The 17719-nt window shown below is 43.9% G+C and overlaps 1 protein-coding gene across 1 annotated transcript in view; it reads left to right on the forward strand.

Annotated features, from left to right (window-relative positions):
* The window catches only part of LOC124775662 (dynein axonemal heavy chain 8-like), a 605208-nt gene that overhangs the window by 441369 nt on the left and 146120 nt on the right, over positions 1–17719 (forward strand). The window contains exon 36 of the mRNA XM_047250489.1: positions 3511–4119. Within this exon, the coding sequence (XP_047106445.1) occupies positions 3511–4119 (609 nt within the window). The remainder of the gene's footprint in view (positions 1–3510; positions 4120–17719) is intronic.

A 17719-nucleotide genomic window follows, 5' to 3' on the forward strand; every position in this document is an offset into this window, starting at 1 on the left:
AAGCGCGTTTTTATTGAATGACTCGAAAACTGTGGCCTCCAGCGATAACGAATCCCAGTACAAAATTAACTACATTAAATTTCCTACAAAAAGATCCTGTTTATTTTTTCCATAGGACTAATAGTAGCTAGCAAGAGGATATGAAAATCTCGTCTGTGGTTTTTGAAGGTGTTGCGAGTTGCATAAAACCCCTAGTAGGTGAGTCACCCTGTATAGAGAATGAGAGAAGCTTTCAATCAACACCTCCGGTCCTGGAATGACGAGCAGTCTGGATGAGCTTCTCTGTCGCATTGGAAATCGTTAGCAGACTAATGAATATTCTCAGAGCACTCACCACAGTATTCGATACAAAAATTAAAAAACATTGTACACATCTGTTCCACCTCTCTGTTTATAAACACTGCTGTGTACCTTTTACTAGTACGCTCTGTAGCCGCAGTGAGAATTCGGCCATAATGACAATGTCTACTTGACATCTACTTTTAGACAATTACGTATTCAGGGTTTACATTATCACTATAGGGGAGAGAGTCGTATACTGGGGCACTTTTCAGACTTTCGCCTCTAGTAATAGAAGATTCGCATATTTTTTCATTCGGTTTTTAAATGATGGCTTGTACTTTTCACTTTTTATGCACTGCAATCTTTTTCTGAAATTACAAAAATTACACCGAAAAATTAAGGTTTTTCCATATATACCAATATTTGCCTAGAAACAAATATTCTTCTGAAATATGAAAATTTTGCAGTCGAGAAAATATTGTTAACGCTGTATTTAATAGTCTAGGAACTGCATTATTGATCTATTACACACCAGTATCAGTAAGCGAACTCGAATTAAGAACAAGTGTTATCGAAAACCATTTATAAGTTCAATACATTTAAAAATTGAAGCTCTTCGAAACTAACACAAATTTCCGTTTTGAAGAGAAATAGTACTATTAGTACATTAACGAAACTCAGATAATTTGCAGATATCACATGTTCCATGGTGAAAGACCTACTGTTTCAAGGTACAAGGTGGTGCACGATCAACAAGCCAGACTTTACCGTCCACGTGTTATATAACTAGTTTCAAAAATATATACAGTTTTACTTGCCATAAAATTCTGTAACTTAAGAATTAACAATATATTACAAATAACTTATACAGCACTTAAACCTGTAGAGCTTGATAACAACAATAAAAACTGTAGGTAATGGCGGCAACTGCTTATGGCAGTGTCCACCGCGCATTCCTCCATTCTAAAATCAGTCACTAGGCTGAAGTACCGACTAAGAAAAATGATCTGTTTCTACATATCCTATCTTTTAGGTACAACTCTCTCCAATACTTGCTTCTGTTCTTACTTTAAAGTAAAACAATTGCAGACACGCGCGCAAGAACGGACTAACGCACAAATGTAAAAACTGAGAAACAAGTGTTGCTGCCATCTGTTGCTGGGTACATAAACTATCAAAACTGACATTGGTCTCATCCCTAAATATCACTTAAAGGTGAGACCAATGTCAATGTTGATAGTTCCCGTACCCAGCAACAGATAGCAACACTTACCTCCAAGTCTTTACCTTTGAGGGTTAGCCCGTTTTCCCGCACGTATTCAATTTAGAGGAATTGTCTTTCTAATCAAACAGTTATTACGACTCAGCATCCAAATGTTACGGAAACAGTATATGCCGTTACTGATTAAGCAAAGATGATGTGTCTAGAAAACTACTGACTTCACTGTTTGTAAAGTCAAAAAAATGTCGACTTATAGAGCGATATAGGGTTCCAGTGTCTTCGTAGCTGCCAGGAGACACTCAATCCCGACATTTTTAAATAACTTTTAGTTAAACATCATGGCACAAACGAACGCGAACTCCTTCTGTTTTTCGAGGCTTGAGAGTTGAATGACTTTGCCATTTAAAATCAAAAGATGTTCACATTTTTCCCATTTTTTTAAAAAACTTATAATTTGAAACAGTGGTAGCCCAACATTTACATCTCAGCAGGACCCATACATTCCTCGAGGCGTCTGTGTTGTGGACTGCAGTATGGAGTCTTGCGCTATCCTACCAGAATTGCCATTTGGGACCCTGGTCATTCAAGGTTTCACTATTCTTGCAATTTGTTGGTGACCATACTGCTTTCCTGCTACAATTACCTAATCATTCATGTTGTCATATGCAGTATCTCCCCACACCATGATTCCGGGAGTGAGAATGGTGTGGATTTTGAGAATCACTGCACCCTGTGACCTTTCACCAGATTATCTACAGACACTTAGGCATCGATCTGACCACCACAGACAGAAGCGAGACTCATATTTGAACGCCACAGGCAGTTACTCATTGTCCTAGTTGACCCTGGTCTTACACCATTCAAGTCTTTATTGTCTGTGGCACGAGGTCAGCCATAAATGACTTACGGCAATTCGAGATTCTAGTAATCTATTCCTGGTGGTTGGTGCTGACACTCTGCCTGTAACCTCTTCCCCGATTTCAGCTGTTGTCATCCATCTATCCGTCAGAGTCAGTCAAATAATCTTACGATCTTCTCGTGAAGCAGTCCTTCTGTAAGGTCTCATATGTACTCTTCTTTCCAAGCTGTTGTCCTGAGTCCGTCTCATTACCCTTCATTCTGCTGTCATTCCACTGCAGCCAACTGTTTGTGCGATGTGTGATGATGCTCATGCCAATGATTCGACCTTCCTCAAAGTTCGAAAGATGGTAATAAACTGCACGTGCATGTCCTCTGGACGTGATGTGTTGCGATCTCCACTTGAAACGTGTCAGTAACTGTAGACACAGCCAGTAGCCGGCTTGTACTCACAGCTTTCTTCACCTGTAGGAATGGCCTTTTTCCTGTACTGATAGTGTTGGAAGTAACCACGTATAGCCCTCCCGGCTAGCCGAGCAGTCTAACACAAGGCTTTCCGGAGTAGGAAGGAGCGCCTGGTCCCCGACACGAATCCACCCGGCGGACTTGTGTCGAGGTCCGGTGAGCTGGACAGTCTGTGGATGGTTTTTAGGCGGTTTCCCATCTGCCTCGGCGAATGCAGGCTGGTTCCCCTTATTCCGCCTCGGATACCCTATGTCGGCGATTGCTGCGAAAACAAGTTCTCCATGTACGCATGCACCACCATTACTCTACCACGCAAAAATAGGGGGCCGAACCGCACAATAACCCTGGGTTCGGTGTGGGGCGTGGGGCGGCGGAGGGGTGAAGTGGCTTGCGGTAGTCGTCGTGGGGTTGTGGACCACTGCGGCTGCAGCTGGGACAGAGCTTCTCCTTCGTTTCTAGGTCCCCAGTACATACAATACAATACAACCACGTATAAGGATGAAAATTTAATCGTCATATCTAACAGGGAAAGAAATTCCGAAACATCTCCTTGGCAGCATTCGGTTAAAGTGTTCATGGTGTAACATTTTCCATTTTCGTCAGTGTGTTATTAATAAATAAATTAATAAATTAATTAATAATAAATTAATAATAAATTAATTAATTGATTCTTCCAATTTTAGGAGCTTGAAGCAAATCTGCTGTACAAGCTAACCACGGTGCAAGGCTCACTGGTGGACGACGAGACGGTGATCGAGGTGCTGAACGTGACCAAGAACACAGCGGCTGAGGTGCGCGAGAAGCTGACGGTGGCCGCAGAGACGGAGATCAAGATCAACACGGCTCGTGAGGAGTTCCGCCCAGTGGCGACGCGGGGCAGCGTACTCTATTTCCTGATCGTCGACATGGCCATGGTCAACTGCATGTACCAGACGTCCCTGGTGCAGTTCCTCGAGCGCTTTGACATCTCCATGCAGCGCTCTGAGAAGAGCCTCGCGACGTCCAAGCGGATAGCGTCCATCATAGAGTACATGACATTCGAACTGTTCCGGTACAAGTGCCGCGGCTTATACGAGGACCATAAGTTCATGTTCACCCTGCTGCTGTCGCTCAAGGTAGACATGGAGCGGGAGTACGTGTCGCACGAGGAGTTCAACACATTCATCAAAGGGGGTGCGGCGCTCGATCTGAATGCCGTGACTCCCAAACCCGTCCAGTGGATCACGGACATGGCGTGGCTCAACCTGGTGCAGTTGTCCAACCTTCGTCATTATCAGTACATCTTGCAACAGGTACGTCCTGCCGACACTAGAATCACCCTTACACCCGAACCTCCAGATGTCACTCAGATCGGTACCGAACGTTGTACGTCGATAGAATATCAACCAAAACACCGATTTAGTTCTTGCTATGTGTTGTCATCCAGTAGAACATGCGTAAACGGTAACTAATAGTAACACCAGAACTAAGGGGTATACGAAGAGCATATCTGTGAGCAATGAATTCAAAGATCTCGCTTAGGCCAGTTAGTAGAGCCTTAGATTCTCGTACCAAAGGTGCCATGCTGAAACATCACTGGTTACACTTTTTTTTAACTATTTACCGCGCGGGATTAGCCGAGCGGTCTTAGGCGCTACAGTCATGGACTGTGCGGCTGGTCCCGGCGGAGGTTCGAGTCCTCCCCCGGGCATGGGTGTGTGTGTGTTTGTCCTTAGGATAATTTAGGTTAAGTAGTGTGTAAGCTTAGGGACTGATGACCTTAGCAGTCCCATTGGATTTCACACACATTTGAACATTTTTTTAACTGTTTACGCGTGAAACTGTTATATGCGAGAACATATTCCCGACATGTAGAAGGACTTTTCGGAATTTGTAGCAATGTTGTTTTGGTAGTTTACTTTCGTTTCGTTAGTTGAAAGTGACAAACACTTGTATAGAAAGGTGTGGTGTTCTGTCGGACATGCCTATACAAATGTACTCTTCAGGTTTGCTACTTTCAACTAACGAAGCAAAAGCGGACTGCCAAAAGAACATTGCTACAAACTCCGTAAAGTTCTTTTACTTATCAGAAAAATGTTCTCCCGTATAACAGTTCCACGCGTAAACAGTTATAAAAAACTATAACCAGTGGGGTTTCAACACGGACCCTTCGGAACGTGGATCTAACGCTCTACCATCTCACCTACGCGAGATCTTTGAAACAATTGCTCACAGATAGGCTTTTCGTATACTCCGTAGTTCTGGTGTCACTTTTAATTACCGTTTACGCATGTTCTATTGGACGACAGCACACAGCGTGAACTAAATCGGAGTTTTGGTTGATACTCTATCGACAGACAGCGTTTGGTACCTATATGAGTGTCTGACATCTGGAGGTTTGGGTGCTATTGAAACTGCTGTAGCTCCTCATTTGAAGTAATTCAACTTCTCTTCTGGTCCATTTTTGTTAACAAGCAGACATTCAGCTGTTGTTTATCTGTAGTATCATGGCTTATTTTGTGTGGGCTGGAGGGCATTTGCATCTGCATCTACATGACTGGTCTGCTGGCACTGCACCACCCTCAGACTATTCCCTATCGTTCCACACTCGAACAGCGCGCAGGAGAAATGAACATTTAAATCTTTCCGTATGTGCTTTGATTTCTCTTATTTTATTACGACGGTCATTTCTCCCTATGAAGGTTGGCGTCAACATAATGTTTTCACATTCTCAGGAGAAAATGGGTGGCTGAAATTTTGTGAAACTATTTCGCAATAACGAGAAACGCCTTTGTTTTAATAATTGCTACCCCAGCTCGCGTGTCATATCCGTGACATTCTCTCCCCTATTACGCGATAATACAAGACGAGCTCCACTTCTTTGGACTTTTTCATGCCCTCCGTCAATCCTTTCTGGTAAGGATTCCATACCTCACAGCAGTACTCGAGCAGAGGACGGACAAACGTAGTATAGGCAGTCTCTTTAGTGGACATTTTGCTTCTTCTAAGAGTTCTACCAATAAAACGCAGTCTTTGGTTCGCCTTCCGCACAACATTATCTAATGTGATTTCTCCAGTTTGATTTGTTCATAACTGTAATTGCTAGGTGTTTAGTTGATTTGAGAGACTTTAGATTTGTGTGATTCATTGTGTAACCGAAATTTAATGTATTCTTTTGGTGTTCACATGGATAACTTTAAACTTTTTCTTATTTAGAGTCAATTGCGCACCATACAGATATCTCGTCTAAATCATTTTTCAATTAGTTTTGATCTTCTGATGACTTTACCAGACAAGACGGTGAACGACAGCATCATCTGCAAACAATTTAAGAAGTCTGCTCAGATGGCTCTTAAATCGTTTATATACGAGTAGATATGGAACAGCAGAGGTCCTATAACACTTCCTTGGGGAACGCCAGATATCACTTCTGTTTTACTCGACGACTTTCCATCGATTGCTACTAACAGTGACTGACACGAAATCGCGAATCCAGTTGCATAACTCAGACGATACTCCGAAGGCAAGCAATTTGATACTGTATATGCAAATCATCAGTGAAAATAATAGGTCTCCACCAAGCACAGTTGGTGAAAATTATAACTACACTCCTGGAAATTGAAATAAGAACACCGTGAATTCATTGTCCCAGGAAGGGGAAACTTTATTGACACATTCCTGGGGTCAGATACATCACATGATCACACTGACAGAACCACAGGCACATAGACACAGGCAACAGAGCATGCACAATGTCGGCACTAGTACAGTGTATATCCACCTTTCGCAGCAATGCAGGCTGCTATTCTCCCATGGAGACGATCGTAGAGATGCTGGATGTAGTCCTGTGGAACGGCTTGCCATGCCATTTCCACCTGGCGCCTCAGTTGGACCAGCGTTCGTGCTGGACGTGCAGACCGCGTGAGACGACGCTTCATCCAGTCCCAAACATGCTCAATGGGAGACAGATCCGGAGATCTTGCTGGCCAGGGTAGTTGACTTACACCTTCTAGAGCACGTTGGGTGGCACGGGATACATGCGGACGTGCATTGTCCTGTTGGAACAGCAAGTTCCCTTGCCGGTCTAGGAATGGTGGAACGATGGGTTCGATGACGGTTTGGATGTACCGTGCACTATTCAGTGTCCCCTCGACGATCACCAGTGGTGTACGGCCAGTGTAGGAGATCGCTCCCCACACCATGATGCCGGGTGTTGGCCCTGTGTGCCTCGGTCGTATGCAGTCCTGATTGTGGCGCTCACCTGCACGGCGCCAAACACGCATACGACCATCATTGGCACCAAGGCAGAAGCGACTCTCATCGCTGAAGACGACACGTCTCCATTCGTCCCTCCATTCACGCCTGTCGCGACACCACTGGAGGCGGGCTGCACGATGTTGGGGCGTGAGCGGAAGACGGCCTAACGGTGTGCGGGACCGTAGCCCAGCTTCATGGAGACGGTTGCGAATGGTCCTCGCCGATACCCCAGGAGCAACAGTGTCCCTAATTTGCTGAGAAGTGGCGGTGCGGTCCCCTACGGCACTGCGTAGGATCCTACGGTCTTGGCGTGCATCCGTGCGTCGCTGCGGTCCGGTCCCAGGTCGACGGGCACGTGCACCTTCCGCCGACCACTGGCGACAACATCGATGTACTGTGGAGACCTCACGTCCCACGTGTTGAGCAATTCGGCGGTACGTCCACCCGGCCTCCCGCATGCCCACTATACGCCCTCGCTCAAAGTCCGTCAACTGCACATACGGTTCACGTCCACGCTGTCGCGGCATGCTACCAGTGTTAAAGACTGCGATGGAGCTCCGTATGGCACGGCAAACTGGCTGACACTGACGGCGGCGGTGCACAAATGCTGCGCAGCTAGCGCCATTCGACGGCCAACACCGCGGTTCCTGGTGTGTCCGCTGTGCCGTGCGTGTGATCATTGCTTGTACAGCCCTCTCGCAGTGTCCGGAGCAAGTATGGTGGGTCTGACACACCGGTGTCAATGTGTTCTTTTTTCCATTTCCAGGAGTGTACATCCTACATTTACATCTATACTCTGCAAACCATCTGATGGTGTGTGGCAGAGGATATTTCTGTAGCACCGCCACTTCCCCACTTTCCTGTTATCGCTGTGAATGATGTGCGGCAACAATAATTGTTGGTAAGCCTCTATACCAGTGATCGTCAAAGCTTTTTGCTGGAGAGCCCATTGAGGGAATACACCTCGGGACGCATGTGTACCAATCTTATTATTAATTGTTAAGCTATCTGGTGAGCAAGATGTATGAGACAGGCGAAATTCCCTCAGACTTCAAGAAGAATATAATAATTCCAATCCCAAAGAAAGCAGGTGTTGACAGATGTGAAAATTACCGAACTATCAGCTTAACAAGTCACAGCTTCAAAATACTAAAGTGAATTCTTTACAGACGAATGGAAAAACTGATAGAAGCCGACCTCGGGGAAGATCAGTTTGGATTCCGTAGAAATGTTGGCACACGTGAGGCAATACTGACCCTACGACTTATCTTAGAAGAAAGATTAAGGAAAGGCAAACCTACGTTTCTAGCATTTGTAGATTTAGAGAAAGCTTTTGACAATGTTGATTGGAATACACTCTTTCAAATTCTGAAGGTGGCAGGGGTAAAATACAGAAACCAGATGGCAGTTATAAAGAGTCGAGGGGTATGAAAGGGAAGCAGTGGTTGGGAAGGGAGTGAGACAGGGTTGTAGCCTCTCCCCGATGTCATTCAATCTGTATATGGAGTAAGCAATAAAGAGAACAAAAGAAAAGTTCGGAGTAGGTATTAAAATCCATGGAGAAGAAATAAAAACTTTGGGGTTCGCCGATGATATTGTAATTCTGCCAGAAACAGCAAAGGACTTGGAAGAGCAGTTGAACGGAATGGACAGTGTCTTGAAAGGAGGGTATAAGATGAACATCAACAAAAGCAAAACGAGGATAATGGAATGTAGTAGAATGAAGTTGGGTGAAGCTGGGGGAATCAGATTAGGAGGTTGTTGTTGTTGTTGTGGTCTTCAGTCCAGAGACTGGTTTGATGCAGCTCTCCATGCTACTCTATCCTGTGCAAGCTTCTTCATCTCCCGATACCTACTGCAGCCTACATCCTTCCGAATCTGCTTAGTGTATTCATCTCTTGGTCTCCCTCTACGATTTTTACCCTCCACGCTGCCCTCCAGTACCAAATTGGTGATCCCTTGATGCCTCAGAACATGTCCTACCAACCGATCCCTTCTTCTAGTCAAGTTGTGCCACAAACTTCTCTTCTCCCCAATTCTATTCAATACGTCATTAGTTATGTGATCTACCCATCTAATCTTCAGCATTCTTCTGTAGCACCATATTTCGAAAGCTTCTATTCTCTTCTTGTCTAAACTATTTATCGTCCATGTTTCACTTCCATACATGGCTACACTCCATACAAATAGTTTCAGAAACGACTTCCTGACACATAAATCTACACTCGATGTTAACAAACTTCTCTTCTTCAGAAACGCTTTCCTTGCCATTGCCAGTCTACATTTTATATCCTCTCTACTTCGACCATCATCAGTTATTTTGCTCCCCAAATAGCAAAACTCCTTTACTACTTCAAGTGCCGCATTACCTAATCTAATTCCCTTGGCATCACCCGATTTAATTCGACTACATTCCATTATCCTCGTTTTGCTTTTGTTGATGTTCATCTTATACCCTCCCTTCCAGACACTGTCCATTCCGTTCAACTGCTCTTCCGAGTCCTTTACTGTCTCTGACAGAATTACAATGTCATCGGCAAACCTCAAAGCTTTTATTTCTTCTCCATGGATTTTAATACCTACTCCGAACTTTTCTTTGGTTTCCTTCAGTGCTTGCTCAATATACAGATTGGATGACATCGGGGAGAGGCTACAACCCTGTCTCACTCCCTTCCCAACCACCGCTTCCCTTTCATACCCCTCGACTCTTATAACTGCCATCTGGTTTCTGTACAAATTGTAAATAGTCTTTCGCTCCCTGTATTTTACCCCTGCCACCTTCAGAATTTGAAAGAGAGTATTCCAGTCAACATTGTCGAAAGCTTTCTCTAAGTCTACAAATGCTAGAAACGTAGATTTGCCTTTCCTTAATCTTTCTTCTAAGATAAGTCGTAGGGTCAGTGTTGCCTCCCGTGTTCCAACATTTCTACGGAATCCAAACTGATCTTCCCCGAGGTCAGCTTCTACCAGTTTTTCCATTCGTCTGTAAAGAATTCGCGTTAGTATTTTGCAGCTGTGACTTATTAAACTGATAGTTCGGTAATTTTCACATCTGTCAACACCTGCTTTCTTTGGAATTGGAATTATTATATTCTTCTTGAAGTCTGAGGGAATTTCGCCTGTCTCATACATCTTGCTCACCAAATGGTAGAGTTTTGTTAGGCCTGGCTCTCCCAAGGCTGTCAGTAGTTCTAATCGAATGTTGTCTACTCCAGGGGCCTTGTTTCGACTCAGGTCTTTTAGTGCTCCGTCAAACTCTTCACGCAGTATCATATCTCCCATTTCATCTTCATCTACCTCCTCTTCCATTTCCATAACATTGTCCTCAAGTGCATCGCCCCTGTATAGACCCTCTATATACTCCTTCCACCTCTCTGCTTTCCCTTCTTTGCTTAGAACTGGGTTTCCATCTGAGCTCTTGATATTCACGCAAGTGGTTCTCTTTTCTCGTGATATAAGCCTCTACATCCTTACATTTGTCCTCTAGCCATCCCTGCTTAGCCATTTTGCAGTTCCTGTCGATCTCATTTTTGAGACGCTTGTATTCCTTTTTGCCTGCTTCATTTACTGCGTTTTTATATTTTCTCCTTTCATCAATTAAATTCAATATTTCTTCTGTTACCCAAGGATTTCTACTAGCCCTCGTCTCTTTACCTACTTGATCCTCTGCTGCCTTCACTACTTCATCGCTCAGAGCTACCCATTCTTCTTCTGCTGTATTTCTATCCCCCATTCCTGTCAATTGTTCCCTTATGCTCTCCCTGAAACTCTGTACAACCTCTGGTTTAGTCAGTTTATCCAGGTCCCATCTCCTTAAACTCCCACCTTTTTACAGTTTCTTCAGTTTTAATCTAATGTTCATAACCAATAGATTGTGGTCAGAATCCACATCTGCCCCTGGAAATGCCTTACAATTTAAAACCTGGTTCCTAAATCTCTGTCTTACCATTATATAATCTATTTGAAACCTGTTAGTATCTCCAGGCTTCTTCCATGTATACAACCTTCTTTTATGATTCTTGAACCAAGTGTTAGCTATGATTAAGTTATGCTCTATGCAAAATTCTACCAGACGGCTTCCTCTTTCATTTCTCTCCCCCAATCCATATTCACCCACTATGTTTCCTTCTCTCCCTTTTCCTACTCTCGAATTGCAGTCACCCATGACTATTAAAGTTTCGTCTCCCTTCACTACCTCAATAATTTCTTTTATCTCATCAAACATTTCGTCAATTTCTTCATCATTTGCAGAGCTAGTTGGCATATATACTTTTACTACTGTAGTAGGCATGGGCTTCGTATCTATCTTGGCCACAATAATGCGTTCACTATGCTGTTTGTAGTAGCTTACCCGCACTCCTATTTTTTTATTCATTATTAAACCTACTCCTGCATTACCCCTATTTGATTTTGTATTTATAACCCTATATTCACCTGACCAAAAGTCTTGTTCCTCCTGCCACCGAACTTCACTGATTCCCACCATATCTAACTTTAACCTATACATTTCCCTTTTTAAATTTTCTAACCTACCTGCCCGATTAAGGGATCTGACATTCCACGCTCCGATCCGTAGAACGCCAGTTTTCTTTCTCCTGACAACGAGGAGGTATTGAATAGAATTGTGGAGAAGAGGAGCTTGTGGCACAACTTGACTAGAAGAAAGGATCGGTTGGTAGGACATGTTCTGAGACATCGAGGGATCACCAATTTAGTATTGGAGGGCAGCGTGGATGGTAAAAATGGTAGAGGGAGACCAAGAGATGTATACATTAAGCAGATTCAGAAGGATGTAGGCTGCAGTAGGTACTGGGAGATGAAGAAGCTTGCACAGAATAGAGTAGCATGGAGAGCTGCATCAAACCAGTCTCAGGACTGAAGACCACAACAACAACAACAACAAGCTAGACAAATCAGTAAGTTGCGAGCGTCCTGTAGATTAGTTGTGGTAAGGACGCGATAAGTTGGCAGCTGGCCCCCATGCAGTGATCGTTAAAAATCGGTACCATTCAGACCACTTCAAGTCAGCTGTTCCCTATTTCAGATCGTTGCACCCTCAGCGACCCCAAAGTCGTAGCACAGCTTTGCCTAACTACGTCTTGTGTTGTCAGTGTGAACGGATGGTTGATTGGTTAATAAAACTAACTCTACTTATGTTCCAAACATTATTCAATATGACTCACTATGACATGTGATTTGACTGTCGCCGGCCGCGGTGGCCGAGCGGTTCTAGGCGCTTCAGTCTGGAACCGCGCGACTACTACGGTCGCAGGTTCGAATACTGCCTCGGGAATGGGTGTGGTTCAAATGGCTCTGAGCACTATGGGTCTCAACTGCTGAGGTCATTAGTCCCCTAGAAATTAGAACTAGTTAAACCTAACTAACCTAAGGACATCACAAACATCCATGCCCGAGGCAGGATTCGAACCTGCGACCGTAGCGGTCCTGCGGTTCCAGACTGCAGCGCCTTTAACCGCACGGCCACTTCGGCCGGCGGAATGGGTGTGTGTGATTTCCTTAGGTTAGTTAGGTTTAAGTTCTAGGGGACTGATGACGTCAGATGTTAAGTCCCATAGTGCTAAGAGCCATTTGAACTATTTGACTGTCAATGTTCTTCTACTCACTGCACTGTATTATACGATCTTTAATGTAATGTTCTTCGCTGCAAGTAAGTACCACATTTGAAGATGATCGTCTCTGTAACACGCATTCACAAATCCATGTTACTTCCGTGTCAAAATTCATACCGTAGCAGCTGATCGCTACGAGACGCTCGCACACGTGAGTTATCGGTACTGGAAGACAAAACAGTAAACGTTTCCCGCTTAACACAACAGTAGCCGCGCTACTTGACCCCTATACCCCTGAGTTAAGCGGCCAACTTTACTTTGCTCATGGACGAATTCTTCAACTTCGATTAAAATTAAGCACATCTTAAAATCGTAACTGGCTGTGTAAGTATTTTTTTGTTACTAAGCATGAAAACTACATTTCTTAACGGTAATTGACGTTTTGGATTCGGCTGTTAGTTGTCAGATGCATACGGCTGAGAATCGCGGGCCACACGAATACTTGATTCGGGCTGCAAGCGGCCCGACGGCCGCAATTTGTCGACCACTGCTCTATATGAACTCGAATTTCTCTAATTTTTACTTACATGGTGTTTCCACGAGATATACTTAAGATGAGGCAATACATTCGCTGGCTCTCCTGGAACCGTGCGCTGTCTGAATTTAAACTGTAAACCATTCCGTGATGCACAAATGAGAATCTCCATGATATTTTCGCACTCAAACGAACCTGTGACGGAGCGCGCTCCTCCTGTTTGGATTTGCTCTGTTTCTTCTAGCTAACCTCTTTCGTGGATGGAAAACATTTGCTTGAGGATTCATCCAATGAGTCTTAGTCCGGCATCTGCCTTTCATGAGATCAGTTCTATGTGGTTATTTCTCTTGCCTGGTCTTCTCGGTTTTTGGATTATGTCTAGTATCAGACATGGTGACCAACAAAAATACTGCAAGATTCCGAAATTTTATTCGAATAGACAAGGACGTTGATAAGCGTTTTGCAGTTCAATCTATCTGATGACATAATACACACTGAACAAGCCCGAGACAATTTTTAAGCCGAAGTATGTGATTTTGTGTTGGTTCATAGTTACAGCCCCTTGACAGAGCATTACAAAATCGAGCACAACAGATACTGCTCAAATTGTAGTGTGTACAGAATATCTGTATTACGAAACAGCTGAAGACACCCGGTCGCCGTTGCAGGTATCTAACGGCTTACAGTGACACGAAAATTTTGTTTTCAGTACTTCATACAGTTTTTAATGTTTGAAATTTGGTCTATTTCTTGAGGTAATGTAACTCGCGGCGCGCAGATTACCCACATTGTGTTCATCCAGTAAACTTAATTACTTAATATAAAATTTCAGACGTTTTAGAAACTTTTCCTCGTCAATATCTCCCACAAAATAATGAAAGGAAGAAAGGGTATCGCTTACAGTAAGCAGTCAAATGAAAACGAGACAGATGGAAAAAGTACTGTTTATTAATTCAAAAGGAATCACCATAACTGTTAATACATTTATCCCACTGTGACCCAAGACGGTCATTGCCTGCATGGGAAAATGTTTGCGGTTGCCTACAGAACAATGATTGTACCCAGGCATGCACCTGTTCGTCCGAAACAAATCGACGCCCACCAGTGTCTTTTCTTCCGGACACCAAAAGTATCGAAATCATATGGGGAGAGACTGGGACTGTATGGAGGATGTGTAAGGGCTTCCCAGCGAAACTTCTGCAGTAACCTTGGCAACATGTGGGCGGGTTCACAGGTGCACGTCTGGGTATAATCTTGGTTCCGTAGGTAACCGCAAACATTTTTCCATGAAGGTACTGACTGTCTTGCCTCACAGAGGGATAAATGAAATAACAGTTACGGCGATTACTGTTGAAGCAATAGGCATTTTATATACTTTACTTTCATCTATATTGTCTTCATTTGACTGCCTCCTATACAGTTCCACTGTTCCTGCAGTAAAATTTCAGGATCAGGCATGACGTTTTAATTTATTACTTCTTTACGACTAACTCTATTCGCAACACATTTTGCAGACAGTATCCACATATACCACTGAATGTACCTGCAACATTAAATCATTGTACCATCTAAAGTTCAGGAGCTCGATTCTGTAAAGAATTTGAGGTAGGGGGTTTCTGGTGAGCAACCAACCAAAAAGACATGGTACTTTAGATTTTCTCCAGGGCTCATTCATGATGTAACTTACATAACCCAGGGCATTAATCCTAAGAATAATCAAACTTAATGTACACTGAAGCGTCAAAGAAATTGGTATGGACATGTGTATCCAAATGCAGATATATGTAAGTAGGCAGAATACGGCGCTGCGGTCGGCAACGCCTATATACGACAACTATCTGGCGCACTTGTTCGATGGGTTATTGCTGTTACAATGGCAGGTTGTCAAGATTTAATTGAGTTTGAACGTGTTGTTATAGTCGGCACACGAGCGAAGGATCACAGCATCTACGAGATGGCGATAAAGTGGGGACTTTCCCATACGACCATTTCATGATTGTGCCGTGAAAATCAGGAATCCGGTAAAACATCAAGTCTCCGACATCGCTGCGGCCAGAAAAAGATCCTGCAAGAACGGGACCAATGACGACCGAAGAGAATAGGTCAACTTGACAGAAGTGTAGCCCTTCCGCCTATTGCTGCAGATTTCAATGCTGGGCCATCAACAAGTGTCAGTGCGCGAACCATTCAACGAAATATCACCGATATGGACTTAGAATTTCGGAGGCGAAGGACCACTGGTGTGCCCTTGGTGACTGCTCGATACAAAGCTTTATGCCTCATTTGGGCACGTCAACGCCGACATTGGACTGTTGATGACTGGAAACATGTTGCCTGGTCGGACGAGCCTCGTTTCAAATTGTATCGAGCGGATGGACGTGTACGGGTATGGAATCAATGGATCCTGCATGTCAGCAGGGTACTGTTCAAGCTGGTGGAGGCTCTGTAATGGTGTGGGGCGTGTGCAGTTGGAATGATATGGGACCGCAGCTATGTCTAGATACGACTGTGACACGTACGTAAGCATCCTGTCTGATCACCTGCATACATTCATGTACATTGTGCATACCGACGGACTTGGGAAATTCCAGCAGCACAATGCGACACTCCACACGTCCAGAATTGCTACAGAGTGACTCTAGGTACACTCTTCTGAGTTTAAACACTTCCGCTGGCCACCAAACTCCCCAAACATGAACATCATTGATCACATGTGGGATACCTTGCAACGTGCTGTTCAGAAGAGATCTCCACCCCCTCGTACTCTTATGGATTTACGGACAGTCAAAAATGGTTCAAATGGCTCTGAGCACTATGTGACTTAACTTCTGAGGTCATCAGTCCCCTAGAACTTAGAACTACTTAAACCTAACCAACCTAAGGACATCACACACACCCATTCCCGAGGCAGTATTCGAACCTGCGACCGTAGCGGTCGCGCGGTTCCAGACTGTAGCGCCTAGAACCGCTCGGCCACCCCGGTCGGCTTACGGACAGTCCTGGAGGATTCATGGTGTCAGTTCCATCCAGAAATACTTCAGACATTAGTCGAGTTCATGCCAGGTCGTGTTCCGGCACTTCTGCAGGTGTACCAGTTTCTCTCGCCCTTCACTCTACCTCACAATAAACTCTCATGTTTACATATGACATTTAGCGAATACATAAATAAATTAACAGAATAACGCATAAACGCACAGCTATCTAATACGTGACCTTGCTTTTAAAACTGAATCTTAATCAATCAACAATACCTTCGAATACACATACAGCACAGTTACTAGACGCTAAATAAATAGGTGATGCGAATGCAAACATACATAATTCACTGAGATACATCGTCCTGTCTGTACACTCTCGAGGCTCTGGTCCGAATGATGAAAATTTTTTTATGTAGTCAGCGTCTCTCTTGGTGCAGACAACGCCTACTTCGTCACCACTTTCTGTACCCCTCACTATTTGTTTTTATTGATTTACATATAGGTGCTTCGGGTTCCTGTTAGTTACTGTGCCTTTGTTTTTGAGATGAGGATCAGTATGATTCAGTATATGATCAGTCGTAAGTTGTTGTTGCTTCAGAAGGCATATGAAATAAAATCACGAATTTTGAGGCCTAACTAGACCGCCCCAGTGCTCAATGATCACTTTCAAATTACAGTGTATGTAGAAATAACTCTAGGACGTTCAGACCCTTGTAGGTAGAACGTGGATAACATCGTCACATACATTAAAGAATGCGCCTGACGACATACACCAGAGGGAGCAGGCCGATCGAGTTGGAAAAAAGGGCGAGGGTGAGAGGAGCGGGTGTCATGCCTCCTAAAGAAATATGACAGTAGAAACTTTTCTGTTTCGTCTGTCAATCCTGTCTGGCATGAATCCCATACTGATGACCAATTTTCAAGTAGTGGTCGACCTATACTTTTGTAAGCCACCTCCTTTCTTGATACGGACTACATTTCCTGAGAATTCTTCCAGTGAATCTTGTCTAGCGTCTGTCTTTCCTGCGATTAGTTTTACGTGGTCGTTCTTCTTTAATTTCCTCTGTACGCACACTGCTAGATATTTTATGGAAATAACTCCTTCCAGTGATTGTGCAGCAATCATGTGTTTATACAATAACAGTCCTTTCTATAAACGTATACGCAATAACTTATATTCGTTTATCAAGACACAAAGGAATTAAAGATGTTAGCTGCCAGTGGACATTGATTTAAATCAGCGGGGAAAGCTGAAAATTTGTGTCAGTCCAAGATTCGAATTCGAAATAACGGACACCACATATATCATTAGGGCGACGATGGCCAGTGCTCCCTTGAGTGAAGATGCACACTACGCTCGATATCTTGCGGAAACCGGAGAAATGCAGCGAACAATGAGAATAATGGGCAAGAGGCACTATATCAATAGTGTGTGGATAAGTTGAATGTGTGGGAGGCGTACTAGGGTAATCAGTACAGCTGCGATGACCACGGTGACCGGATGCCGCAGTGGTCAGCGCATTTGTCTAATAAGCAGGAGACCCGGTCCAGCACAAGTTTTCAACTTTTCACA

Source organism: Schistocerca piceifrons, chromosome 2 (assembly GCF_021461385.2).
Source record: "Schistocerca piceifrons isolate TAMUIC-IGC-003096 chromosome 2, iqSchPice1.1, whole genome shotgun sequence".
Taxonomy (NCBI): domain Eukaryota; kingdom Metazoa; phylum Arthropoda; class Insecta; order Orthoptera; family Acrididae; genus Schistocerca; species Schistocerca piceifrons.